At 41.4% G+C, this 23,860-nt stretch overlaps 2 protein-coding genes across 10 annotated transcripts in view; one reads left to right on the top strand and one right to left on the bottom strand.

Moving 5' to 3' along the window:
• HPGDS (hematopoietic prostaglandin D synthase) overlaps positions 1 to 17,165 on the top strand; it is a 29,534-nt gene extending 12,369 nt beyond the window's left edge. For 4 of the 7 annotated variants that reach the window (XM_064416977.1, XM_064416976.1, XM_064416981.1 and 1 more), the window contains 5 exons: positions 84 to 224; positions 10,824 to 10,916; positions 12,893 to 13,002; positions 16,048 to 16,146; positions 16,813 to 17,165. In XM_064416977.1, coding sequence (XP_064273047.1) covers positions 92 to 224; positions 10,824 to 10,916; positions 12,893 to 13,002; positions 16,048 to 16,146; positions 16,813 to 16,977 — 600 coding nt within the window. In that variant the 5' untranslated portion in view covers positions 84 to 91 and the 3' untranslated portion in view covers positions 16,978 to 17,165. Of the gene's footprint in view, positions 1 to 80; positions 225 to 10,823; positions 10,917 to 12,892; positions 13,003 to 16,047; positions 16,147 to 16,812 lie in introns of all 7 variants that reach the window. The other 3 variants (XM_064416975.1, XM_064416974.1, XM_064416978.1) reach the window with 1 other exon arrangement.
• Positions 17,166 to 19,069: 1,904 nt separating this feature from the next.
• Positions 19,070 to 23,860, bottom strand: part of SMARCAD1 (SWI/SNF-related, matrix-associated actin-dependent regulator of chromatin, subfamily a, containing DEAD/H box 1) — a 118,230-nt gene continuing 113,439 nt past the window's right edge. For all 3 annotated transcript variants that reach the window (XM_064416960.1, XM_064416961.1, XM_064416962.1), the window contains 5 exons: positions 22,739 to 22,927; positions 21,757 to 21,875; positions 20,696 to 20,878; positions 19,923 to 20,032; positions 19,070 to 19,620 (listed from right to left, as the gene is read on the bottom strand). In XM_064416960.1, the coding sequence (XP_064273030.1) occupies positions 19,559 to 19,620; positions 19,923 to 20,032; positions 20,696 to 20,878; positions 21,757 to 21,875; positions 22,739 to 22,927 (663 nt within the window). In that variant the 3' untranslated portion in view covers positions 19,070 to 19,558. The remainder of the gene's footprint in view (positions 19,621 to 19,922; positions 20,033 to 20,695; positions 20,879 to 21,756; positions 21,876 to 22,738; positions 22,928 to 23,860) is intronic.

The raw sequence follows: 23,860 nt of genomic DNA, 5'->3' as shown, positions 1-23,860 counted from the left end.
CAAAACCAAGCAGACAGAGTGGTTTTGTAAAAAAGGAGTTGAGTTAACCCTGTCTGAAGCAGCTGTGTTTCCCCTCTCAGCAGGGTCCAGCATGCCACAGTACAAGCTCACCTACTTCAACCTGCGGGGACGGGCAGAGATCAGCCGCTACCTCTTTGCCTATTCGGGCAAGAAGTACGAAGACCACAGGATAGAAGCAGCAGACTGGCCCAAAATCAAGCCAAGTGAGTAGCACGGGTTCTTATAGCCAAAGCTCCACTAGAAATGCTGGCAAAAAGAAAAGCAATTGAAGAGGTACCTGTATGTTTTATGAGCAGAAGTACACTTAACTTCTGGCTTTAGTTAAGCCTGTGTGAGTTTTAAGGTGAGACAGCCAAAATGTCATTGCTGATGCTCTCACAGGAGGCCGGGTCCAAACATTCAGACAATTTGAAGTGCCTTACCTGCTGTGCTGTCATCCAGCTGGGCTTTTACTCCTTATCAGTTCAGTACAGCTTTTGTGCACCTAAAGATAACCAAATGAATCCTGATTTCAGCTTCTCTGGATAATTTGATCTCAAAGACCACCTCAGCCATCACCCTGATTTAGAAAGCCAAATTGGAGAGAAGGGTCAGGAAAGACACTCCTTTGCAACCTGAAAGGTCTTCAGAGAGGAAATGTGAAAACAAAGTCAATTGATATAGCAAAGAAAAAAACCAAAAGGATCAAAAGAGGTACTAGAAAATAATTGTTCCTAAGAATAAGCCCTACCAACCCTTCCTAAAAGTACCCTTCAGGCTATTGTACCCCCTTCATTTAATTTCTTTTCGTTTAAATAACCTCTTCTCAGCTTATAAAGGTATTTGTTGTTTCTGTTCATTAAATTAGCCTTAGTTCAAGTGAAACAGATCTTGAGTTTGAACACTCTGGGTAGGAAAACAATGTCTGCATTTCGTGTGTTAGGCTTGTGTTGGCTACATGTGCTATGACTTTTCCCATCCAGAATGAAGAATAATGGCTTTCATTTGGGGAAAAGACACAACCGACTTCTATTAATGAAGCAATGTTTCTTGATAAAGCTTCCACATAATTTAATAAGCTCAGCCTACAACCTACCAAATTTTTCCAGGGTGCAAATTTTGTAGGTCTGGCCTTTCCTGTTTGCAGTGACTAGAATGATAAACTCTCAAACACAGCTGTAAGCCAAGTGGCAATTGAAGCCTTCAGTGGTGGTCAAATATAGAAAACACTGGCAAAAATCCAAAGAGAAGAGTAAAAAGCAGTGGAACAGGGACACTTTCAGCTAGGGATCACTGACTTTGGAAACCTTTTTGTTATAAGAGCTTAAGTCAGTTGACCACGTGGTATAGCTTATTTCTTTCACTGCAGTTCTCAGGAAGCTGGGTAGAAATAAAGGTGAGATTAAGAATTCAGATGACCTAATGTAAGCTCTGCAAAAGCTTTTCATACTTAGTTACACACATATTCACATGTATGCACACTCACTTTTGTCCTGAAACAAAATTGAGAGTATAAGGAAAGTATATTTTTATGTGGTGTTTTTTATATTGATGAAGTAAGACAAATTAAAATGACAAAGGATAATTACTCACTTAAAGGGTGCAGAGGCATTCTAGATCAAGATGTTCTAACAGCAGAACTACCATGCAAGGTAAAAGCATTGCATCACTCTTTGAATATTGTTGATGATCCCAATGTCTGAGCAGTGCAAGAAACAATCTGCTGAGAAGCACAGGAAAGTTCTTCCTATGCTTTTCTTCAGTGCTCACTCCACAAATCTCCCAGTGGAGCTTTATGTGTATAGGACGTGTGTACAGTAAATGTGCAGCTGCAGCACCTAAGTATTCTTCTTCCCTAAGTATGTTTTTACCTTGCTTCATCATATTTGAAGCTTTTAGAAAGAAGGACATCTGTATTTACAGACTGCACTCAAAACTAGTTCCAGATCTTCCATAGGCAAGCGGGTAAAGGCAAACATGATATTATGCAAGTGTACACAGCAATTTGTCTGGTATTTCTTAATCTCACCTCAATGTGTAATTATGTAATTAGTTCAATTAATTTGAACAATTTTACTGATTTTTGAAGGCTACAAAATAAACTGCATACTAAATTGCATTACTTTAACTGCTGTTACATCAAATGCAGCTGTAATTCCCTTTACCATTGCCAAACGTTTACCACCCTTTGGTTTTCACCAGTGTGAGACTGACTGGAATCTGCTACTTTATTTCTCTTCTTTCTAAGGTAGACTCAGTTCAGGAAAAATAGGAGGAGGAAAAAAGACTTTGTATGAAGGATCTGAATGCCGATACAAATGAGAGTTGTGCAGAAAAATTCTCAGCAGAGTGAACCATGCCTGTGTATATGCAATGGGTTGGATGGATCTCATTTCACATTTACTTTTGAACACAGCAGTAGTTTAATTTTTTGGGCAAGAACCCTGTTACCCAGTGCTTTTTCCTCATCAAAGTGTGTCTCTGAGGAGGGAGCTGAGGCACATTTTGAAAACTCAGCATGGCAGAGAATGCAAGGCTTGTTTTCCATAGCACAGATGCTGTATACAACACTTACAGTGTGAAGGCACACAAAACCTGTACAAACCTACTCCTCCTCCAGGAGACAGCCATTTCTTGTGTTGAGTCACAGCCTGCAAAGTCAAGCTTTAGGTGCCCTAGGGCAGATTGGGGTGCTGGCTGTTGGTCTTGTTGAACACTTAAGGCTGTTCATTCCAAAGCCTTGTTGCTACCTTTGATTCAATGTTTTTCTGAGTGATTTGCCTGTGGGAGAATATTTTGTCTGGAAATACTGTGAGTAACCATGAGAAATGCCTCACAAAGGAGGAGGAGATAGTCATCAGGTGATCTCCAAACAATTTCTTTAAGCAGCATTACATTTTTATGCATGCAAAAAAACTTTTACTCTTGTTTTGATTAGCAAATCTCTTAATTGCTTGTTTTCTGCAATGTGCATGTCAGTGGTGGCAGATTGGCACCATTGCTTTGGTGCTAGAGCTAGGGTTCAGGGAGATTTGAAGAGCAAAGGTTTAGCCTGCTGGCATAAGATGTAAACAGCACTTTCAGATATGCACCCACCTATTTCCATGTAAGTGAATGTTTTCCTGGTCAATTAGCAGATACATTCCTGTTCCCATCCACTGACAGACTGACTGGGTGTCTACAGATGCCTGAAATTCAAACAACTCTTAGACCAGTATGAATTCTGCACTGATGACTTCACAAATCTTAGAGCAGCAGCTCCCAAATTTTACTAAACTTCTTCTCTGCCATGGAATTTCATCTAGGGCTCAGTTATAAAGGCTGCTGTGAAAAGCCATTATGAAAATGAAAAACACTAACCCTTGGTAAGCCTGCCAGCAAACTTTTCAGAGCACAGAAAGAAAAAACAAAAGTGCCCAAAGGTTAATGACTTATCCAGCATTTCTTAATCTCTACTCCCAGTGTTCTTGTGGTAATGGTGCTGCAGCTGCACATTTACTGTACACACATCCTGTACACATAAAGCTCCACTGGGAGGTTTGTGGAGTGAGCCCTGAAGAAAAGCATAGGAAGAACTTTCCTGCATTGTTTCTTGCGCTGCTCAGACATAGGGATCATCAACAATATTCAGAGTGATGCAATGCTTTTACCTTGCATGGTAGATCTGCTGTTAGAACATCTTGTTCTAGAATGTGAATGCCTCTGCACCCTTTAACTGACTGATTAAGCTTTGTATTTTGGACAAGAGAACACTTGATATTTCTTGAGCTAATAAGGAACAAAATGAAGAATTCAAGTTTGTCCAAGAGCACAAGGAGTCAGGAATTGGAATGAGTTCTGAGAAGATAGCTTTGCTTCAGCAGTTTTTTCAAAATTGAAGTAAGGTTTTGCAAGAAACACCAAGCTATCCAAATCATCATACCCTATAAACCAGGAAATACTGACATTATTCTGAGGAGAAGACTTAGTTCTGTAAAACTGATGGGAAAACAGAAAATCTGTGCATAAAGAACAATGTGAAGAAAGCCCATTGAGAAAACAGACTGGCAGCTGCAGCAAGTTTAATTTTTGACCTGACCTGAAGAGTGTGGTGGGGTCTGTTTTTTTTTTTTTTTTTTTTTTTGCATTTTTCATATTGCTGCCACCAATAAGCTGCAATCCTCACGTACCTTCAGGCAAATAAATAAGTCCCTCCTGGAAATACTGTCCCTCTTGATTTTTACACCTAATGGTGCTTTTGTTGTGTTTGAAAGGATGCCCTATCCTAACATAAGAACTTCTGTTATTTGGCTTATACGCTCTGAAATTAACATTTCTATAACTCATCATTTGGGGTTTTTTTTCCCCTTCTGACACTAATCAGATCATCTTTGGCAAATTTTACAGCTGATAATTTTGGGCAAGGAGTGCAGTTGGAATATAAACACATTTAAAGAGGCCAGCGTACAAGTATTAGCATTGTCCTGCTTTAGCACAGAATTTTAAACATCAAATATCAAGCAGCAGCTTTCCCTAGCGCTTCACCATATGTAAATCAATTATTTTAACAAGTAAACAAACTCATTCTCTACATTTTTTGAACACACTCTGATTTGACCATGCCCCCGTTTAAAGGGCAATCAATTCAAGATCTGCAACAGGCTCATACCAGATCTGTGCTCCCACACAGTGGACTCACAGAAAGCCTCTTTGCACTGACATAAGCCATGATCCAGCAGAAAATCCAGTGTCATGGTGAACTAAGTTACCACCACGTTGAATATTAGGCTGGCAGGCAGCAACAGATTTTGATCTGTGGCTCCTTAAAGCAGTTTGAAGCAATGGCAATAACAGACATTATCATCTTAGCAAAGGATGCTTCTCCTGCACTGATGGCCATAAACATCCCATCAACAGTTTAGGATGTGTAGAATGGTGCTTGAAAGGTCCTTAGGAAACCTGACGGACTAATGGCCCTGAAAATACTCCCAAGATAACAGATAAATCTTGAGAAGCACCTGACACCAGACAAAAACTCCTCAGGGGAGCAGTTGCTTTGCTTCCTGAGCGACTTTCTGCTGTGTAGCTCCACTAAAATGTGTACATAGCTGTCTCTGGGTGAAAAGTAGGGCTTGGCAAGAACTTCTAAAGAGAGTATGAGTTGTAATAAAACCAAACCTGGGCTGAGATCAAATCACAGCATCAGCATCGTCCTCATCATCCCTTTCTAGAAGATTCATATTCTAGGTTCCTCCAGCTCTGAGCCTACCATTTCCCAAGTGCCTTGCTCCTCTGTCACCGTAAAAAAAAATACATATTGCATCTGCTAATAAGAAATACATGGAAATACATTGTTTCTCATGATCCAGTTTAAATATGAAGGGACAGGAAAAGCAGTTATGGTCAATTTTCAAGGCAAAGGAGAACTTATTTTGGCACAGATACTGCAGTAAGAAACAGGTCTGTGACATTTATTAGCCCCCACATTTGACTAATCCAGCTTCCAGCTACCTTATTATGGAGCCAATCTAAGCTTGATTACCAAATGATTAATTATTCAGCTTTTGAGCAATAATCAAGCACTTAAATACAGGCTGCATTGCATCAGAGCCACAGACAATTACAATGTGGGCAGGATGAGTCATGAGCAGATCAGTTCGGGAAAAATGGGGGAACATGTTGGAAGGACAGAACAGAAGTGAGGAGAAGAATAATGGAGAAATTAAGATCAGTGAAAGGGGAAGAAAAGGGAAGGAGAGAGTTAAGAACTGTATCTGCATGGGGAGGAAGAGCAGTGAAGTGCAGCAGCTGACCAGCAGCTGACCACCCTAGGTGCCAGGATTGGACAAAACTGTGCTCAGCTCTGTTGTGTTCCCCCTCCCTGTCCCTAACAGAGGAGCAGTCCCACAGCAGCACTCTCCACTGGGTCATGTCCAGGAGGAAGAGTGAGGAGCTTGTGTTCAAAGGGAAGGCCTGAACACCAGTGAGAGCTTACAGGCATGGCAGGATGCCAGCAGTCATCACAGCCCCTAGGGGCTTGATGGAGTGGAAATTAATTAAAGGGATGGTCTTGCTTTTAACACACAGCATCTCCCCTACTCAGCATCCAGCAGAGACCTGTATAAACACCACAGTCCTCATCACAAAAGCCAACCAAAATTAAAGTAGTATGAAAAGGAATTAATCCAATTCCTAAACACTGTACAGATACTTTAGTGAGATCTTCCTAAAATGACAAGAGAGACTGCAGATCAGTCTGGGGACTTGACCTCTGTCAAGGTTTTCTTCATGGCAAGTGTAGCCTGTGCAGATCTCATTCCAGCATGCAACGCAGAAAGCCAATAAGTAACCAACATAATATGAAAGGGAAGAACCTGCTGATAAAAGTTCAATTTAAAGAAGAGTACAAGTTTAGTTATTCCGAAATGAGGCTCTTTAAAAACCCTTTTCCTCTTTCAGTCTTTCTCCACCATGCTTTGTACTTTAGATGAGCGGCAAAGCAAGCAGGAACTAAATGGGAAAGGTCAACTTTTGTGCATGCCTGAGAAATGACACTGTTTGCATGGTGACAGCAATAGATTTTCCTGCTTTTCCTTCTCAAAATGTATTTGCTCAACTGGGAGTTGGAAACATTGTAAGACAACATTGTTTTGAAAAACACGGAAAGCTCATCTGTATGGGTACACAAGGGTTTAAACTGACATGAGTACCAAGCAGCCCCCCAAACAACAAGGGTGAGAGAAAAGCCAGCAAAGTGACACTCACATCCTTCCAGGCTGCACCACCTTGGCTTTACTGCGCAGCTGTAATTGCTCCCCAATGGATGGTGCTTCATGCCTTTCCCCCATGACCTTGATTCTACCCAAACATGTCTCACACAGCAGCTTTTCACTTGCTCATCTAAAGTAGGAGCCTGGCAGGAGCCACCCTACCTGCTCTGCTCATCTGCAGTCACACAAAACATGCCTTTCACCAAAACTGAGAAAACTTCAGCAGGTTTAGTACCATGCTTATGCACATGGGGCATTTGGGCATCTCCTCCAACAGGTCAATGAGCAGAATTGTCCTAAAGCACCACAGGAGGTCAAAGCAATCCACAGAAGCCCATATTCCTGAGTCTAAGGGTAAGACTGCTTAAATCCATGTGCAGAGAGGTTTCTGTTTTGTTTGAAGCCCCTGAGAATATGGCCTGGGTGTGGTTTCTGCAACTGGCAAAGTTTCTAGAGACCACATCGAGGTCATTTGCCAAACCCCATCCTTACTTCCAGCAATCAAACTGTGTCCATCCAGTGTGAAGGCTCCTCACATCCTCCCTTAGGATGAGCTGTGTAACAAAAATCTATCCCCCTCTTCTCCAGCTGGATCAGGAAGACTCCAAGTTTCACAGAAAATGCATTCTTCCTTATAACAGCCAAACTCAGACATACCAAAAAAAATTCTTCTGGGAGAACTGTTGTTCTAAATTAAAAAGCAAAAAGATACTTTAGAGCAGGTTCCAAAAAATTCTGGTCATTACATGAATTTTAGACAATAACATTTCAAAGGCAAAGATTATTTTTTCCTAATTTTTTCCAGACTGAAAACACAGTTTGTAAGCTATTACACCTTCTCCTCAGATACAGAGGAGATGTTCTATAAATATTTTCTTCCCGCCTGACTAGTCTTTGTTATTTTCTTCTGCTGTAAAACAGCCTGAATATTTGCTGTACTTTCTGGTGATCAAGAATAACCTGCCCTGCACCCAAGAAGAGACATATTTTTAAAATTCTATGCACAGCACATGTGCACTTTCTTCAAACCTCTTAGAATTGCACTCATTTATAGCGTATTAACTAAATTTTCAACAAAATCAGTGTATAATTATATACATGCACTCTATCAGCTGGAGAAAAAAAATCTATGTTTACATTAAATCCCAATTTTTCCCTGTTCTTGCTAAGAAAAAATTAAATAGCATTTTGAATACACAAGAAAGGAAGAAACATCTACCATTTACCATCTGTTACCCTTTAAAGAGTCCATTGTTCAGTAATGATAGCAATAGATTTGCTGCCTCCTAACAAACAAACCCCAGGTCTCATTATAAGTCAAAGCATAAATCCTTTTAGATATTATGAGATAACTAAATAAAGTCTGCTCTTATTTATTAATTTTGTAATTTTATTAAGAGTCATGCAATTGTAGGCACACAAAACAAAGCTGTCTTTGTATATCTTCAATTGCAAACTCAGTTTCTCTTTCAGAAGAGAATGACCAGGTCTTCGGGAAAGTAGCTCAGCACTGAGGACGATGATCTTGGTAGACATTACTCATGCTTTCAGGGAATGAATAGCAGTTCCCTTGAATTCAGAAATGACCAGATTTCTGAGAAGCAGAACATGAGAACTGACTACCACTCTGCCAGTCAGCTGACTTTGACACCTAATCCGTGTTCCTTAACTGTTCAGAAAGGTGCTTCCCTCCTTTAGTTGTAATCAAGGGTTTCTTAAAAAAAAAAAAAAAGCCCTTAATAACAAACTAGCTTTAATTTTTCTTGTAGTGACCCACAAAGTGAAACATCATTCAAAACTGGGATTTATAGACGACTTCTCCTGTATGTAAACACAGCAGCAAAACTATCTGTGGGTTTCCAGATGAAGCAATCCCAGTCTCACAGTTTCCCAACCTGAGCAGTGAGTGGCAGTGTGTTTTGACAGCTATTGCTACAGACTGGCTTAGTCATGCTGACCTGCCAGAACTGCATCACCCCACAGCATTCTTCCTGAGGCTGCTTAACTCCTTCACGGGGGGAGCCATTACCCCTGCTCTGGCTGCACTTCTGTTGTTTCCTGTTGTCAGGCATTGTTGTACATCCCTGTGTGGTCTGGGCGGGGCGTGGAGCAGGCTGACCACACTGGCACATCCAGCAATCACACCTGCTTTCATCCCCTCTGCTTCTGCTGTCCTGAAAGATGTGCTTTATTGTAAGCAAACATTGTTACACACCTCTGCTGCTTTGGAGCAGTGATGCTTAGGGCCCTGTGCAACGCTAACCCAGAGCACAGAACCAAGGCTCTTCTCATTTTCATAGCCAGAGAGGTGTCCTGTGAAGCATTCAGGGGATACAACTTATCATCTCTCAGTGATTCCCAATGGAACAAAACATGGACTTGCCAGGATCTTGCTGCTCTCTGGATAATGAACATGGGAAGTCTTCTGTGCAACAAGTGTATTATTGCTTCAGTAACAACCAGCAGAGCCTGCTTTCTCCTGGGGTACAGCAGCTGTTGCTCATTGGACTCTCTTGCTTCTGCTATTCATCAGCATTCAAATTCATACTGAATTCCCAGTGTGCTAAAACTTAAGGAAAAAAAATGTGTCATGAGTACTGTGTTCAGAAGCAGGGAAAAAAACCCAAAAAACAAACAAAAAAAAACCCCAAAACAACCCCCCCCCCCAAAAAAAAAAAAAAAAACCCAAAAAAACCACCAAAAAAACCCCAAACAACAACAGAAAAAAGGCACAGAGGAGTCCTGGATGTCTTGTGCAACTGCAAAATTCATGTTGCAGGTCAAGACTTAACATCTAGGACCCGGTACCTAGTGTGATTCACACACTGCATGCTAAACCACAGAGCAGTGTTCATCCTTTATGAAGCTGCCTTGATAAACAGTTACTAATATATAAAATTTCACTGTTGTCCCCTTTTCATTAAGAACTAAAAATGTTCATGGAATAGAGGTGTTATTCCAGCTGCCCTGTAAAGACAGTTCTCCTGGGTTTGAAAGCACTTTGCATGCTTCCAGTGGCCAGCGTTCTCACTTTTCCACTACCACCTTTTTACATCACAAGATACTCTTAAAATGGATATAAATCTTAATTATATGAAGTGTAATGCAGATGAAAATTGGCTACAAAGCATTTAGCTATGGTCAGCACTTACAGTCATGTACTTGGAAACGGCATCCTTAGAAATGCAGAGATGTGCAGTTCCCTCAGTGAACAGCACCAGGTTCCCACAAGGAGGTTCTCTCTGACCTAAACACAACTGTTTTCCCCAGATTAGGCCTTTGCCCCAAGGTTCCAGTTCCATTCCACACCATACCAGCAGCTTCTCCAAAACACAGCAAAACAGCACTCCAAGTTTCCATGTAACTGTGAAACTAAGAACAGAAAACTAAGACTGATTTCTTATCTCAAGATCCCTTACAGATACCCATGACACCTTAGTGTGTCTTTCCCTGTACTTAAAATCTGGAGGCTTCTTCCCCACAACTGGCAGAATTTTTTTTAATGCAAGCCACATCAGGTGAATTTGAGTGTCTTTTTTGGATTTGTACTGCAGTGTGAAAGATATATTTGTCTCGGTGATGACTGCCAAGTGAAATGCCTTGTCACATTGTAAGTTCTGAAACTAATCACTTGCCCAGTTTCTTGCTTCATGCCCCAGCTGCATCCTGCACTATGAAATCTTCAGCAGTACTTAACTTTGGCAGTCACTTTCCTGGGGATGAAAAAGCAGGACAGAGATGGAAAAACTAATATTCCCCTGAAAAGTTTCCCTATATATAGACTTCTGGCCATATAGGAGTACATTGGTCTTCCACAGCATGAAGCCAGGAAACAGGAAATGCACCCCTGTTTTCTGTGCTATAGCTGCCTCCACACAGTGCAATCTGATTACATTCTTACCCTTTTTTTATTTTCAGTCCATGCATTTCTCCACAGAAACAGCGTGAAACTGTTAAATGCTGTAACAATGCATATCCTCTGAGTGGTAAAACTATAGCTGCCACAGACCCCCACTGTTAATGGCTATGATTTAACTTTTGGTTGTTTTTTTCTTTTTTACTTTCTCCTCCAAGCTATCCCATTTGGCAAACTCCCTATTCTGGAAGTAGATGGAGTTATCATTCACCAGAGCCTGGCGATGGCCAGATACCTTGCCAGAGAAGCAGGTAATATATCTTTGACTATTTTCTTTCTCTCTTCTGAGATCACATTTAATGTTCAGGTAAAAATACATCCACAGTAAAACCAGAAACCAACAAACAGCCTGGCAAGCCTAACCACACGGAAATCAACATCAGCATGGCAAAAATGAAACCAGTGCCTGGGGTTTGGGCTGACTTCTCCAGCCAGTACACTTTATCCACCTGTCCCTGCATGACAGAAAGCACATACCTGTGGTTTCCCTAAGGCTGCCAGGGGCAGTTTTCCCTAAAGTTCAACTTTGACCTGCCAGGCTAACCAGATGGATGACTGGGAGGAGGAGGTTTTGGAAGCATTGGAGATTATCACAGCAGGCAGAGAACTCTGAAGCAGATTTAGGCAACAATTCTGGGCTAGCAGAGAGATTAGAGGAGATGTTGACATCACTTGCATCCTTAAATACTTACATGCCGTGGAAGTACACAACCAGTTAGATAAAATGATATGAGACTTAGTAATGCAAGTAATCAAAGAGAGTGGCCAGGCTTTGCTTTAGGTCAAAGAGCTGTCATTCAACACCATCTGCAAAATTGGTCTGGCTGCAGGCAGATGTGCCCACGGCATGCTGGGCATCAGCAGATTGAAGAGGGGAGCTGGGAAGCAAGTACTATCCTACTTTTTTTTTTTTACACTGTGAGCAAATGGATGTAGCCTGCCTTTCAAAATATCTCCCATTTTCTAACTGAAGAAGGAAGCAGAAGTTCATAGCATTATTCTTCAAGGCACTAACACAACACATTTCAAGCGTGTCTGCAATACTCTGTTCCAGCCCATTTCCTTTAGCTTTGGTACAAACTACTTGCAAGACAGGAGAATGAGGAAAGCCCACCTAGTAATGAAAAACAGTGGGAAAGCCTGCCTTCCACTCAAGATTCCTCCCTCCCTGGCTCCTGTAGGGAGGCTGATCTGGAGCCAAGCTCCTTTTGCAGTCTGAATTTCAGACTTTTTTAGATTGACTTGCACCAGTGACAATGGCTTGGGATCTGGAGCACATTCCGACAATGATGGGCTCTTCCCAGAATTCATCATGCTGAAAGCTACAGCAGAAAAAAAAAGCCATGCATGGAAGGGAAAAGATATCTTTTCAACTTCATAGTGAATACTTGCTAGTTCTGCCATTAAGGCTGCATACACATCACTAATCCTCTAAAATTAAGAATTGGCATTTTTTGGTGCCTGACACCAACAACTCATAGCTGAAGGATCACAGGCCCTGAGGCCCAAGAGGAGAGGCACAGCCCTCACCTTCAAAAGCACAAGTTTCAGTAAGGGAGATGACCTGGCAGAGGTAGGGCATGCAGTCTGTGATCTGAACCTACACAGAGGTGAAAGCATAGGCACAGGTCTGTGAAGTGGCAGCTAGGGAGAAAAAACAGAGGCATGAACAGAACTGCAGGAAAGCCAAGGAACTACAGGGGAGAAAAACCGATTTGTAAACAAGACAAAATTTGGCCGAGGTCCCTGATTACAATGAAAGAATAAAAAGTAAGTGGAATGTCATGAGAATGTTCTGAATGGGCCTGAGTGGGCAGGATATAGGGAAAGAGAATAAAACTTTCACAGGTGCACTTTTGGAGAATGTGCTGACCAAAATAGAAAACCAGGATGGGCAAAGATTAAACAAACAGAATTTGTGCTGACCCTTGCTGAATGTCTGGTGGAAAGCAGAGATGATACAGAAACAATGTTCAGGCTGAAGGCTCAGGTAATAATGGATAGAGCAGCTCACTACCTTGGGTGGCTGTACAAGGTCAGAACTGGGAAAAAGCAAAGGTAGATAAGATTGCAACTGGATGCAAAGAGTCAAATCCACATTGTTAGCATCAAAAAGACCTGGAGAACATGTATATTTATGAAAATATTCACAGAGTTTACCTTTGGGGCATCAAAAATTCCAGCAGATGCTGCCTCTAATGTCCTTTCATATGCTTGCTTCCCGCAGGTCTGGCAGGCCAGACGCCTGTGGAACAGGCTTTAGCTGATGCCATTGTGGACACCATCGATGACTTCATGACACTGTTCCCTTGGGCAGAGAAAAACCAGGACGTGAGAGTAAGCCAATCACTAAATTAAACAAGGATAGCACGTAAGCCATGGACCTGTATATGAGCATCTGCTCTGGAGACACTGATGGGTGTCAGCCGCTGGGTTCGTCATCTCATGGAGCTCTGTGGTTCTTCCTTGAGGCTGATCCCACCTCCTCCTTCACCAATTTGTTTTCACCCTTGGTAAAAACTCTGAGGCCTTCATGAGCTGCCCCTCACTAGTTCAGCTTGAACCAAGGATGTGCCTACACTAAACTGCTCTTCAAAAGGGCAGAAACAGGACACTTCCACCCCAGCTGGCGCTGTAGATTTCCTCTGTCTTGTTGCAAGGAACCTGCTCTCAAATCTTTCTGTCACCTCAATAAGATAAATAGCCCTGTCCCATCCTTTAGTGTTTCTGCATTTTGATTTCTTCTAGATGTTCAGTAAGTATCAATGTTCAATAACATCAGCTGCCAGGGATGACTGCTTGTCAGGAGAGCTGGCACTGCTCATCAGGGCAGGGAGCACAGCCTTCACTGCGCTTTTCAGATGTCACAGCTCACCTCGGTCCTCTGCTGTGCTTCTGACACCAGGCTATGGTGCCATAGCTATGTAAACACACAGTCACAGGCTTGTCCTACAGCATTTGGCATCAGGCCAGTGCCTCTCACCAGAATCCCAAAAGCAAGCACACAGATCAGTTGCTGGGGGAAGAAGGCGATGGATGATTTCACTCGCATTACAAAGTCTCTGCACAGCTCTGACCCGAGCAGATAGCCTGACCCTCTTAGGGAAGTGGAGGTGTAACAGCAGCTCTCACCATAAACTGCCAGTGCAACCACCTTCCATTTATTCAAAGGCAACATTTCAGATCATTATCTGAAATGCTTATTATGGTATCTTATTAGGGTTATTATTATTGGGGTATCTTATTATTAGGTAATAAGATACCCATTATTAGGATATCTTATTGTAGGGACCACAGAGTAAAAAATGGTGCTCCAAACCCATAATAAATAAAGAAACAATATGAAAGTGCTCTGAAATCTTGCAGGGGAAAATCTGAAATTTGGAGGTTTAGTACTTAAAAGTGTGAATTATTTACATTTCCAAGTGATTTCCTTAAGTTTCCTACTTTGGGGAGGGTAAGCTGACTCGAGTTTTAATCACTTCAGAAGATCCACACTCCTGCTGGTGTGCTGGTGCAGAGGCAGCTCTGCTGCCCTTCCATGGGGGAAGCTCCTGTTGTAACTCCTGCGTGTACCCGAGCACTTCCCCCAACAAGGACCCAGATCGTGTCACCAGTGATTAATTTAAACGGGAAGAGCTGGCAGCCAACTCATATGTGCCAATCCGCAAGTATGCATACTAAATTATGTGCTGGGGCCAAGGATGGTCGGGAATCTCACTTTCCCACGCTCCCAACATTGTCCTTCCTCCCTCTCTCTCCTCCCGGATCCTCTGCCACCACCTTGTGGTCGAAGTGGCATCTCACGGTCTCACCAGGCCAGATTTAAGTCATTTACACACACAGAAGCCAAAACACCTCCCCAGGCCTGACCAGTGCTCACAGGAACACACACCCAAGGAATGGTGAGAGGATGTGTTATGCCATCTAGCCAGTAGCCAAGAGAAATCAAAGCAAACCAGGGGAGCAGAGCTGGAAGCTGCCTGTGGAAGCTCCCTCTGTGTCAGGCACAGCCTCCCCCTTCACCCCACATTCCCCAAAACACAGCTGGCATTGTAAAGCTTTGCACCCACCACTGCAGAACTCCAGGGTTGAGGCGAGCAGGTTGTGCCACTCCAGAAGAGGGATCCTGGTTGTCCTCACCACAGAAGAGGGATCCTGTGTCCTTCACAACCTGGCTGTGCACTCCTGTACTTGGGGAACGCTGTTACCATCACAATCACACAACAGCTTGGGGTTTTCTTTGCAGGGTAAAAGGGTGGGGAGGGGATCATTTACCTAAAAGAATGAAGTACCACAACCAGGGCACAGATATGAGATTTCTGGACTGCAAACTCCCAGCTAATATTTGCAGTCACTTCATACAGTTACTAAGCTCTTAACAAAGCAGAAAATTATGTCAAATCTTGGATCATGCCTATAGAAACAGTGATTTGATATCAGCTTGCATTTAAGTTTCTGCCTCCTCTAATTTCCTTATTTCCCATTAACCTCAGTTAAAGCTGTAAAATAATTCCATTCCTGTGCTTCTTCATCCAAGCCTGAGCATGTTCCTCCAAAATTAGGCCAAGCACAGTAACTGCAAAAACTGTCATGTGGGTTGACCAGATGACCACAACTGTCTGCAGTCTTAATTATTTTGATGCAGGTGAGAAGAGAAAATCAGAAGCAGTTTTCCTCACCAAAGGAAACAGCTTAGCCCTTTTAAAAGCAGTCTTAAGGCTTTCTGCTATGGGGAGCAGCCTGTAGAGAACCGCCACCATAACTTCACGCTTCAGCCATTAACATACAAACACTAAGGCCTGAGCCTCTTGATCATCCTTTAAAAACACATTTTAGCCACCTCAAATCTTACTGCTGTAGGGACAAAAAAGCAAAATAACATGAACGTTAAAACTCAAAGATAAATCAACCCCACCAAAAGCTCAAAACCCAAGTTCCACGTTTCCCAGAAGAAGGGTTGATAAGCAAAGGTAAGTGACCAGCATCTGACTGACTGCATGGAAAGACTGAGCACAAAGGAGTCTGGAAATCTGAAGACTGCACACTAAAAAAAGATGATATTCAAAAGAGTCCCCTAAAAAATTGATATGAGAAGTTAGGAATCTATCTTGTAGCTGGATTCTTCCCAAATCTATGGCTGAGCTCCTGCCTTGCCATGGCTGCATCATTTTTCTGTTAGCACAAATATGTCAGCATCAAGGAGCACTCAGGTGTTCATTAAGGAAGGAATTGGCTCTCTAAGTCATGGCTCAACAAGCCATGAATGCCATGTTTTGGTATCTAACCCTAATCTTTTTCATATTTCAGCTTTCTTTTTCATAAATAATAAAAATTCAGTTTTGCTGACTGCTGTGCATCTCTGTTTTGCTCTTCCATCAGAAAAAAGCATTTGATGATATCCTCACCAACAAAGCACCCGAGCTACTGAAAGATCTGGATACTTTCTTAGGGGATAAGAAGTGGCTGGTAGGGGATTCTGTAAGTATAATTTTTGTTTCTCCCATTCCCATCAGGTTGCCAGAAAAATCAAGTAATGGACTATTGCTGAATTTCTGGGTTTCATGTCAGGTCATGAAGGAACTCTCCCCACACCTGAGCCCTTTATTCTTAACAATACAGAATTGGTCACTCAAATGCAAAGTGAAAATTGTTTTCCACAAGATTAGAAAAGTGAGGCAAATCAGGACTAGGATCTGCATTTTCTAAAGCAGAAAATGCATTCTCATAAGTATGGTGACACAAAACCTTTTAAATGCCTTTGCACTTGTGAACACAAATTCATGACTGCACAGAACCCTGTTTATCATCACAGACTAATTTATAAGGCAATACGAAAAAAACCTCTATATGAACACAGTACTCTTTTTACCCCAACTCTTCTCTGCAGCACAGTTTCAGCAGGAAAGACTAATATTGTAACACAAGTAATATTTGTAGCCAGGACTTGATTTGAACGAATGGTTACTGAAGTCAAGCCTTGCATTGCAACCTAACTACTAGCCCTGTAATAATGGGCTTTAAAAAAACCCAACCCCATAATGAAAACTTAAACCAGATAAATTCACAGTTTTTTGAGATTATCAGTAGTCCTGGCTTTTGCGATTACCAAGTAAAATTGACCATTTTCTGTCCTATTTCCACTAGGTAACGTGGGCTGATTTCTACTGGGATGTGTGCAGTACGACACTTCTATCCCTAAAGCCGGACCTGGCAGACAAATACCCCAGGCTTTTGGCTCTCAGGGAGAGAGTGCAAGCACTGCCAGCTATTGCAGCCTGGATCCAGAAGAGGCCGAAGAGCGTAATGTAGATCAGCTGCTCAGAGAAACAAATGCTTGCTTGGTTTTCAATATGACAAGCATCCTAAGTTATTAACTTCTAAATCATTTAAATTAACTTCAGATGGCTATGTATCAAATCAAAATCTACCACTTGTATCCACTTGCAAGAGAATCTAAAATACTGATTTAGTAGAGTAATAAATATTGATTCACACAAGTGTGTTTTCAGTCACATTCCCCCTCTACTAACACAGTGCTTGATCAAACCAATTTATGTTTTGTGCACTCTCAATGGGAGAAAAGGTGAATGCACCTTCATGGGGAGGTGCAATCTCAACAACATTTTGCCTATTGCATTCTTTCCATCTGGAGGAAAGCAAGTTAAAAGGAGAGAGCAAATGCGTGGGACACTAAGCAAAAAAAAAACCCCAAAAAACAAAACAAAAACAGAACCACCAGTCAATGAAATTCAAGGGTCTGAAAAAAAAGTGTTTGAGAAGCTTGAGTTGTATGCTGTGCCCCTGAAAAAAACAAACACCTCCAAAACAAGCCAAAAAGCAGTTCACAGCTGAGCTGGTGTCCACGCCAGCACCAGTTCTCCATAAACACACCAGCTGCAAAAACATTTAACAGCCCAGTATCTATGCCAATAAGTAGGAGACACAAACTGAAGGTCAGTGGTGGCAACCAGGTTTAGAACAAATGAAGGGTTTGCTCTTCCAGGACAGGAGAAAAGGCAGGTGGAAATCCTGGCAATGTGGACGGCTGTGGATGAAAGTGGTTTACACAAACTCAAGGGGACACAAGTGCTTGTGAGAGGTCTCCATTGTGTGGTGTAAGCAGATAAACCATAACAAACTTGGGCAACGCTCCATGCTGGAAATCACCACTGTTGGGAAAGTACTTCCCTTCACATTTACTTCCCCCTCCCACCTCAAGTGTTATTTCCTTGAATCATGAGTGACACCAAACAACCCCTCAGAAAGACAACTCAGGTATTGTCAGAACAGAAAGAAACAACCTTTACTCATTCCCATCCTCACCTGCTTTGCAACCACTTGTGTGCTTTGGTCTGGCTCTTCATTCATTTTTCCTTCTTTAGCTCCCAAAACTTGTCTCTTCTTCAGCAACTGACTTCAGGGAGTGGCTTTATTTTCTTTCCCCTCCGTACATCTTTCCCAATCAGAAAAACAGAACCATAGAGTAGTTGAAGGGACCTCTGGAGGTCACCTGGTCCAAGCCCCTGCTCACACAGAGCCAGCTGCCCAGGACTGCATCCAGTTAGTTCTTGGCTATCTCCAAGGATGTGGCCCTGCAATCTCTTGAGATCGCAGCTACAAACAGGAGAAACAGTTACAAGACAAAAAGGCAGAAAAACATCTGAGTGCCGCAGCACCTAAAGACAGATACTGACCCCAGAGGCATCCAGTGCTCCTCCAGACTACGTTAACTGATCCCATACACATCCAGAACACCACACAGCCCACCCTGAAGGGCAGGGATCTTGTTTCAACCCACACTTGAACTAAGCAAGTGAGAAAATGCAGGTAATAATAGGTAAAAGTTGGGTTAACGTCATGCTCAAGAGAAACACACAACCTAGTTAGCTGTAGCGTTAAACACCAGTGGTTCTCTGTTAAATCCCACTATTAACCTCAGCAGAACCAGTGAAATTAAAGAAGTACAGAAAACTGATTCTTACCCATATCCCTTCTCAAACAACACAGTACATCTTCACCTTGTTTCAGTTATGCATTTTGGAACAGACAGCACATCCACAGAACAATTCTAGGAAAAGCCAAGCAGTTTAGTCCACATTTGGAAAAAGTTTTGGAAAAGCTTTAATTTCCCACCCATTTTGAATTTGCAGAAATCACGTACAGTTGACCAGAATACCCACAGACTTGACCAAACCATTTGGCAGGAGTTCTGTTTTAACAATCAATATCCTCACACCACTGTAATTAGAGTATAATGACACACTGGTAATTAACTACTGCTGGACAACGCCAAGTCAGTTCAATTGGAACATTCCAGCTGGTTTGAGAGCTGTCTAATTGATTTCTAACATGCACATTATCATCCCCTCACCTGCCCCAAATCACCACAACCACGAAAACATTTTGTCAGTCTATGGAATTTTATTGGAACAAGTTGATACAAAATCAGTACGGTACATCAAATGAACCAAAACAAGCAGAAACAGACTCGAGCATTGTCAAATAAGGCACATATAAAAAAATCTACACGCGGAATCCAGTGAAACAGACAGTTTATATATATATATATTTGGAGGTAGAAATAATTACAAAAATACTGACAAATCTTAAGCAGTAGCAGATTTGTTAAAACAATTACTAGGTCCCCATTTTCAAAAGTGATCTGTAAAACCTTTATTCAGCATCTGAGGTTGGCACTTTTGGGCCATTTATGCTTTTTAAGCATTAAAAGAATGCTATTGGTGTTTAAATTTTTCAATACCATGAGCAATACAATAAACAAACTACAAAAAGTTATAAACGTTCATAAAACTCCTGGTCAACAGTAATGTAAGAGTCCTTGGGGTATTTCATCCCATTTCTTCCTTGAATTTCACAACATATTTACATTTTAGAGACCCAATGAAGCTTTTAATAATGTGGCTATATCTGCTGGAATGGTCCCTTCTTCTCCTGAGGAATAAAGAGAAGCATTAGTACAACTTAAAATATTTTGCATAAACAGATAAAAGCCTATGTCCCCAAAACAGTAAAAAAATCCTCTGCTTGTAGGACTTGGTCACTGATTTCTGGGTCAGACTCAGGCCACCTCCTGTTAAATGGAAGAAAAACCAGCAAAAAGACATCTGTCTAGTTCAACATAAAAACCCCAAACAACAAAAGGTTTGTCTACATGAAGAACGTTATTTTTTTCAGAGTAACATATTGCAGCTTTAATTTACTTGAGTGGACATCATTATGTGCAAGACACCCACCTGATTCTGCTGCAGTCATATCTTGTTCTAACTTCAGTTTCTGTTGGCTGATTTTGAGCATGGTTTCTTCAATAGTCCCCTTACTGATGAGCTTTATGACTTGTACTTCTCTGAAAATTACAAAAAAAATCCATTGGCCTAGTTTGGATTAGTGCAAAAGGGAAGGATGCTATGCCTGGCTGGGGTTTAAAGCAAGGATGGGGTAATGAATGAGTATAATACAAAGAACTTCTAGATGTTTCTCTGGAATAACTATGGTCTGTATTGCCAGAAAACATGTTTTCTCCTGCACTCCCAGTCAATGCAAGTATCTGGATAGTCACAAAAATCTCCATTAATATAAACAAGTCAATTCCCCCTAATTCCCTTTTACCATTTAATACAGTTGAAATTACACACATTCTTATGGTTTCACTCTTTAGGAGAGGGTGACACTTAAAAGCTTAGAAGTCTCCTGAACAGAACAAACAGCTTGGCCATACAGTCCCAAAGACTTCAGATCTACCTTGGAATAGTTCCCAGCACCAGAAATTTGAGATTTATGCACAATTTGAGAGTTGCAGTGAACTAGGAAAAGGAGGAAAGTGTAAATAAAGGCTTGTTCTACCAGCAACATGGACTAAGACAGTTACAGTTCCTAGCTCCCACACAACCCAGAGCTGCCCTACACAAGTCTCTGATCAAAACTTTTAATCATAAATATTGTCCTTTTAGCCTCCTTTGAGAGCTTTCCTCCAAGGAAACCCAAGCACTGTAATTTTAATAAGTCTTACCGTGTCTGCCCCACTCTGTGGCACCGGTCTTCGGCCTGCTTATCGTTGTAAGGGTTGCAGTCAATGTCATGAAGGATCACAACATTGGCTGAGGTCAGATTAATGCCCAAGCCACCAGCTTTGGTGGACAGAAGGAATACAAATATACCCATGTCTGTATTGAACTCATCTATCAGATGTATCCTGCAGAACACAAGACACCATGCATCAGGCCTTGGCTCCAGAGCTGAACACAGAAGTTGGGATGATCTTTTGGAAGAGAGGACAGTGGCACTGCACAGCAGCTCCAAAGTACAGATGTTACGCAGCAGGAAAAAGGGTACCAACAGTCCTCTGCAGTGACCAGAGAAACATACTGAGTGACAGATGGATAGCAAAGAGTGAAAACAGGCTTAGAAAAAGATTTTTGATGATCACAGAACAGAAAGAGTCAGTTGGAGGACAATGGAAGACTGAAGCACATGAAACCAATGGGAAGGCAGGGGATGAATTTTGCTTCATGACAATTTTCATGACAATAACTGCACATGCAAGGGCAGAAACAGACATCAGCTCTACATGGGAAGTAACATCACAGCAAGAATGACAGTTTTTTGAAATGAAGGAAAAAGCATAAAAAAAAACCTTCAAAAATTCTTGAGAAAGAAAACCAGCTCAGCTCAAACAAGAAAAGCATTGCAGCATTTTCAACTGCAGGGACAGACAGAATGGTTTGTCATAGAGAAACAAAGTGTATCTGCCTATTGTAAAAGAGATACACTCTATCTCCAAGGAATAGCTACTGGTGTTATGACATGCTGACACACAAATCAAACACAAAAGGAACTGCTGAAGACATATTTTTTATTTCCATGGCTAAGACTATTAACCACACCACCTAAACCTCACCTTTCAGCCTCACCCTTACTAAAGTAATCTGAAATTCAACATTAAACGCCTTCCATGGTCAATGTCCAGTGAGCACAGACTTCTATACACTGGGAAACAAAGGTAAGGGTCCAAAGTCACCTCCCCCTCTCTAACACATTCACTTTCTCTCACTTTTGGCAAGAGTCACATACCGCTCAGAAATCTGCGTTTTCCCATCCAGCCGAAGGTATCTGTGTTGCCAGTGCTTCAGGAAAACTTCCAGGATGTCCAGCATCATAGTGAACTGGCTGAACAACACAACTCTGTCACCCTGAAAGGACAAAGCAAAGCAAAAATTTTTGAAACATGCCAACTATAAAGCACAAGAATTCTTTATTGATGCAAATATATGATTTTACTTTCACAGAATCCCTGTTTTCCAAAATAAAAGACTAAGCTAAAAATCATTGAGTCAGGATTGACTTTCAGTGAAGATTTCATATCCAGTAGATCTGGATCTCACTTACTGTTATCGCAGTAATATTTTAATTTGTACTTAGATGGCTCAAACAAACCACATATCAAATGCATAAATGACAGATCATTTCATCCATAAACATAAAAACATTTTTATTCAAAACTTAAATTTAAATATTTCATGTCATACACAGACTAGCCCTATTTTGTCTGAAATAGTCAGATCCACAGCACTCACCTGTTCAAATTCAGGATACTCTGAAGCAATAATGCACATGCTTATTTGCAAAGTAAACCTGTTTGAATCTCAGGGGAGGACTTCAAGCAGAGACCTTCTCTTACCTTTCCACTGGCTTAATACACGTGATTATTCTAATGTAATACAGTTATTCAATTGCCAAGAGAAGGTCCAAGTCCATGAGGTGTGAAAATTATGCAAGACCCCATATATTAATAGAGTAGTTAACTTGGGATGAATACTCTGAAACTTGATAAACTGGGAAAATTTATTTCAGCTGTCTCTAAAGTGATGCACATCCTCAGGGCTGCACATTAAAAGCTGTAAGTGTTGCTTCTCAATCCTGCACGTGCACTAAATTGCATTGTAAAACTCCACAGTAAAGCAACTGGGTTGCATAGAGAGCTGGCAGATATTAATTTAACCAGTTATTTAGGGACACTCTTTAGACAGGAAAAAGCTTCAGTCATCTGTAATACCTTCTCTTTAAGGTCGGAGAGAATGCGTTCCAATGCTCTAAACTTTCCAGAATCCAGGATCTGATCCACATCTAACATGAAGTCATTGATGTGAGAATATTGCTTACAAAGCACATGCAGCTCAAAATCTGTCATGACTGTCATATCTTCAAAGATAAGGTCAGGGTTAGCATCACAATGTGTGGGTTCCTATTAGCAAAAACAAAGGGAAATCATACAATACACAATCTTACCAGAGAACTAAAACCAAAACCACCACACAGTAACATCCATAATCTCTGCAAGAAAAAAGTAACACACCTAGATGTGGACAAATGCTAGAGCTTGGCTCATGCAAGCAATGAAAGATGAACTCTCAACCTTAGATTTATAGGAGAGGATATTTACTTCACAGTTCAGCTCTTAGGAGGACTTATACTGCCAAAACTTAAGAAGGATATGCTAAACCTACTTCCCATCAAGTCCTATGACCTTTTACCCCTTTATGAGACCTCTTCCCCTAAAGACACATTCCCTAAAAGGGAGGTCCAATCCTTGGATAGATGGTAGAAGACATGGGAAGCCCAGCCCAAGATGTAGGGTGGGTAGAGGGATGTCATGCCTGGAAGAAAGAAGAAAAAAAAGCCACAACTGGGCAGTACAATGGTATGGGAATAAAAAGGGACAAAAATCCTTTGTAAACCAATGGGTCACTTCTTGGTTCCCCAAACATGTCTGGCTTCACTTTAAAAAAAGGTGAAATATATTCAAAGCCAGCTCCAACTCTTTTAGAGCACCTGTGGCACACTGAGTTTATTTTATATATTTTAGACATCAGCAACAATTTTCACCAAGTTCCTCAGGCATTAACCCCATACAAATTAAAAAAAAAAATCCTTAACAGATCAATACTTAGGCCTTCCCTATTTTAGTTTTGTACTACTCAGTTCTTGCTACTCAGAAAGCTACTAAACTCAAGTGCCAACCTAAGATTTTTTCCATAAATACTCTGGCTTTAAATTCTGGGGTGGAGGGAAGAGGTGCTAAGGCAGAGTTTATGAAAAGGAGACTACAGACCCACAACTATTGTCTCAATTCTAATGGTGCAAAAATCAGTGTTAAATACCTACAGAGCTTGATTAG

Source organism: Passer domesticus, chromosome 4 (assembly GCF_036417665.1).
Source record: "Passer domesticus isolate bPasDom1 chromosome 4, bPasDom1.hap1, whole genome shotgun sequence".
Classification (NCBI taxonomy): domain Eukaryota; kingdom Metazoa; phylum Chordata; class Aves; order Passeriformes; family Passeridae; genus Passer; species Passer domesticus.
This window is presented reverse-complemented; position numbering and strand designations above follow the sequence as displayed.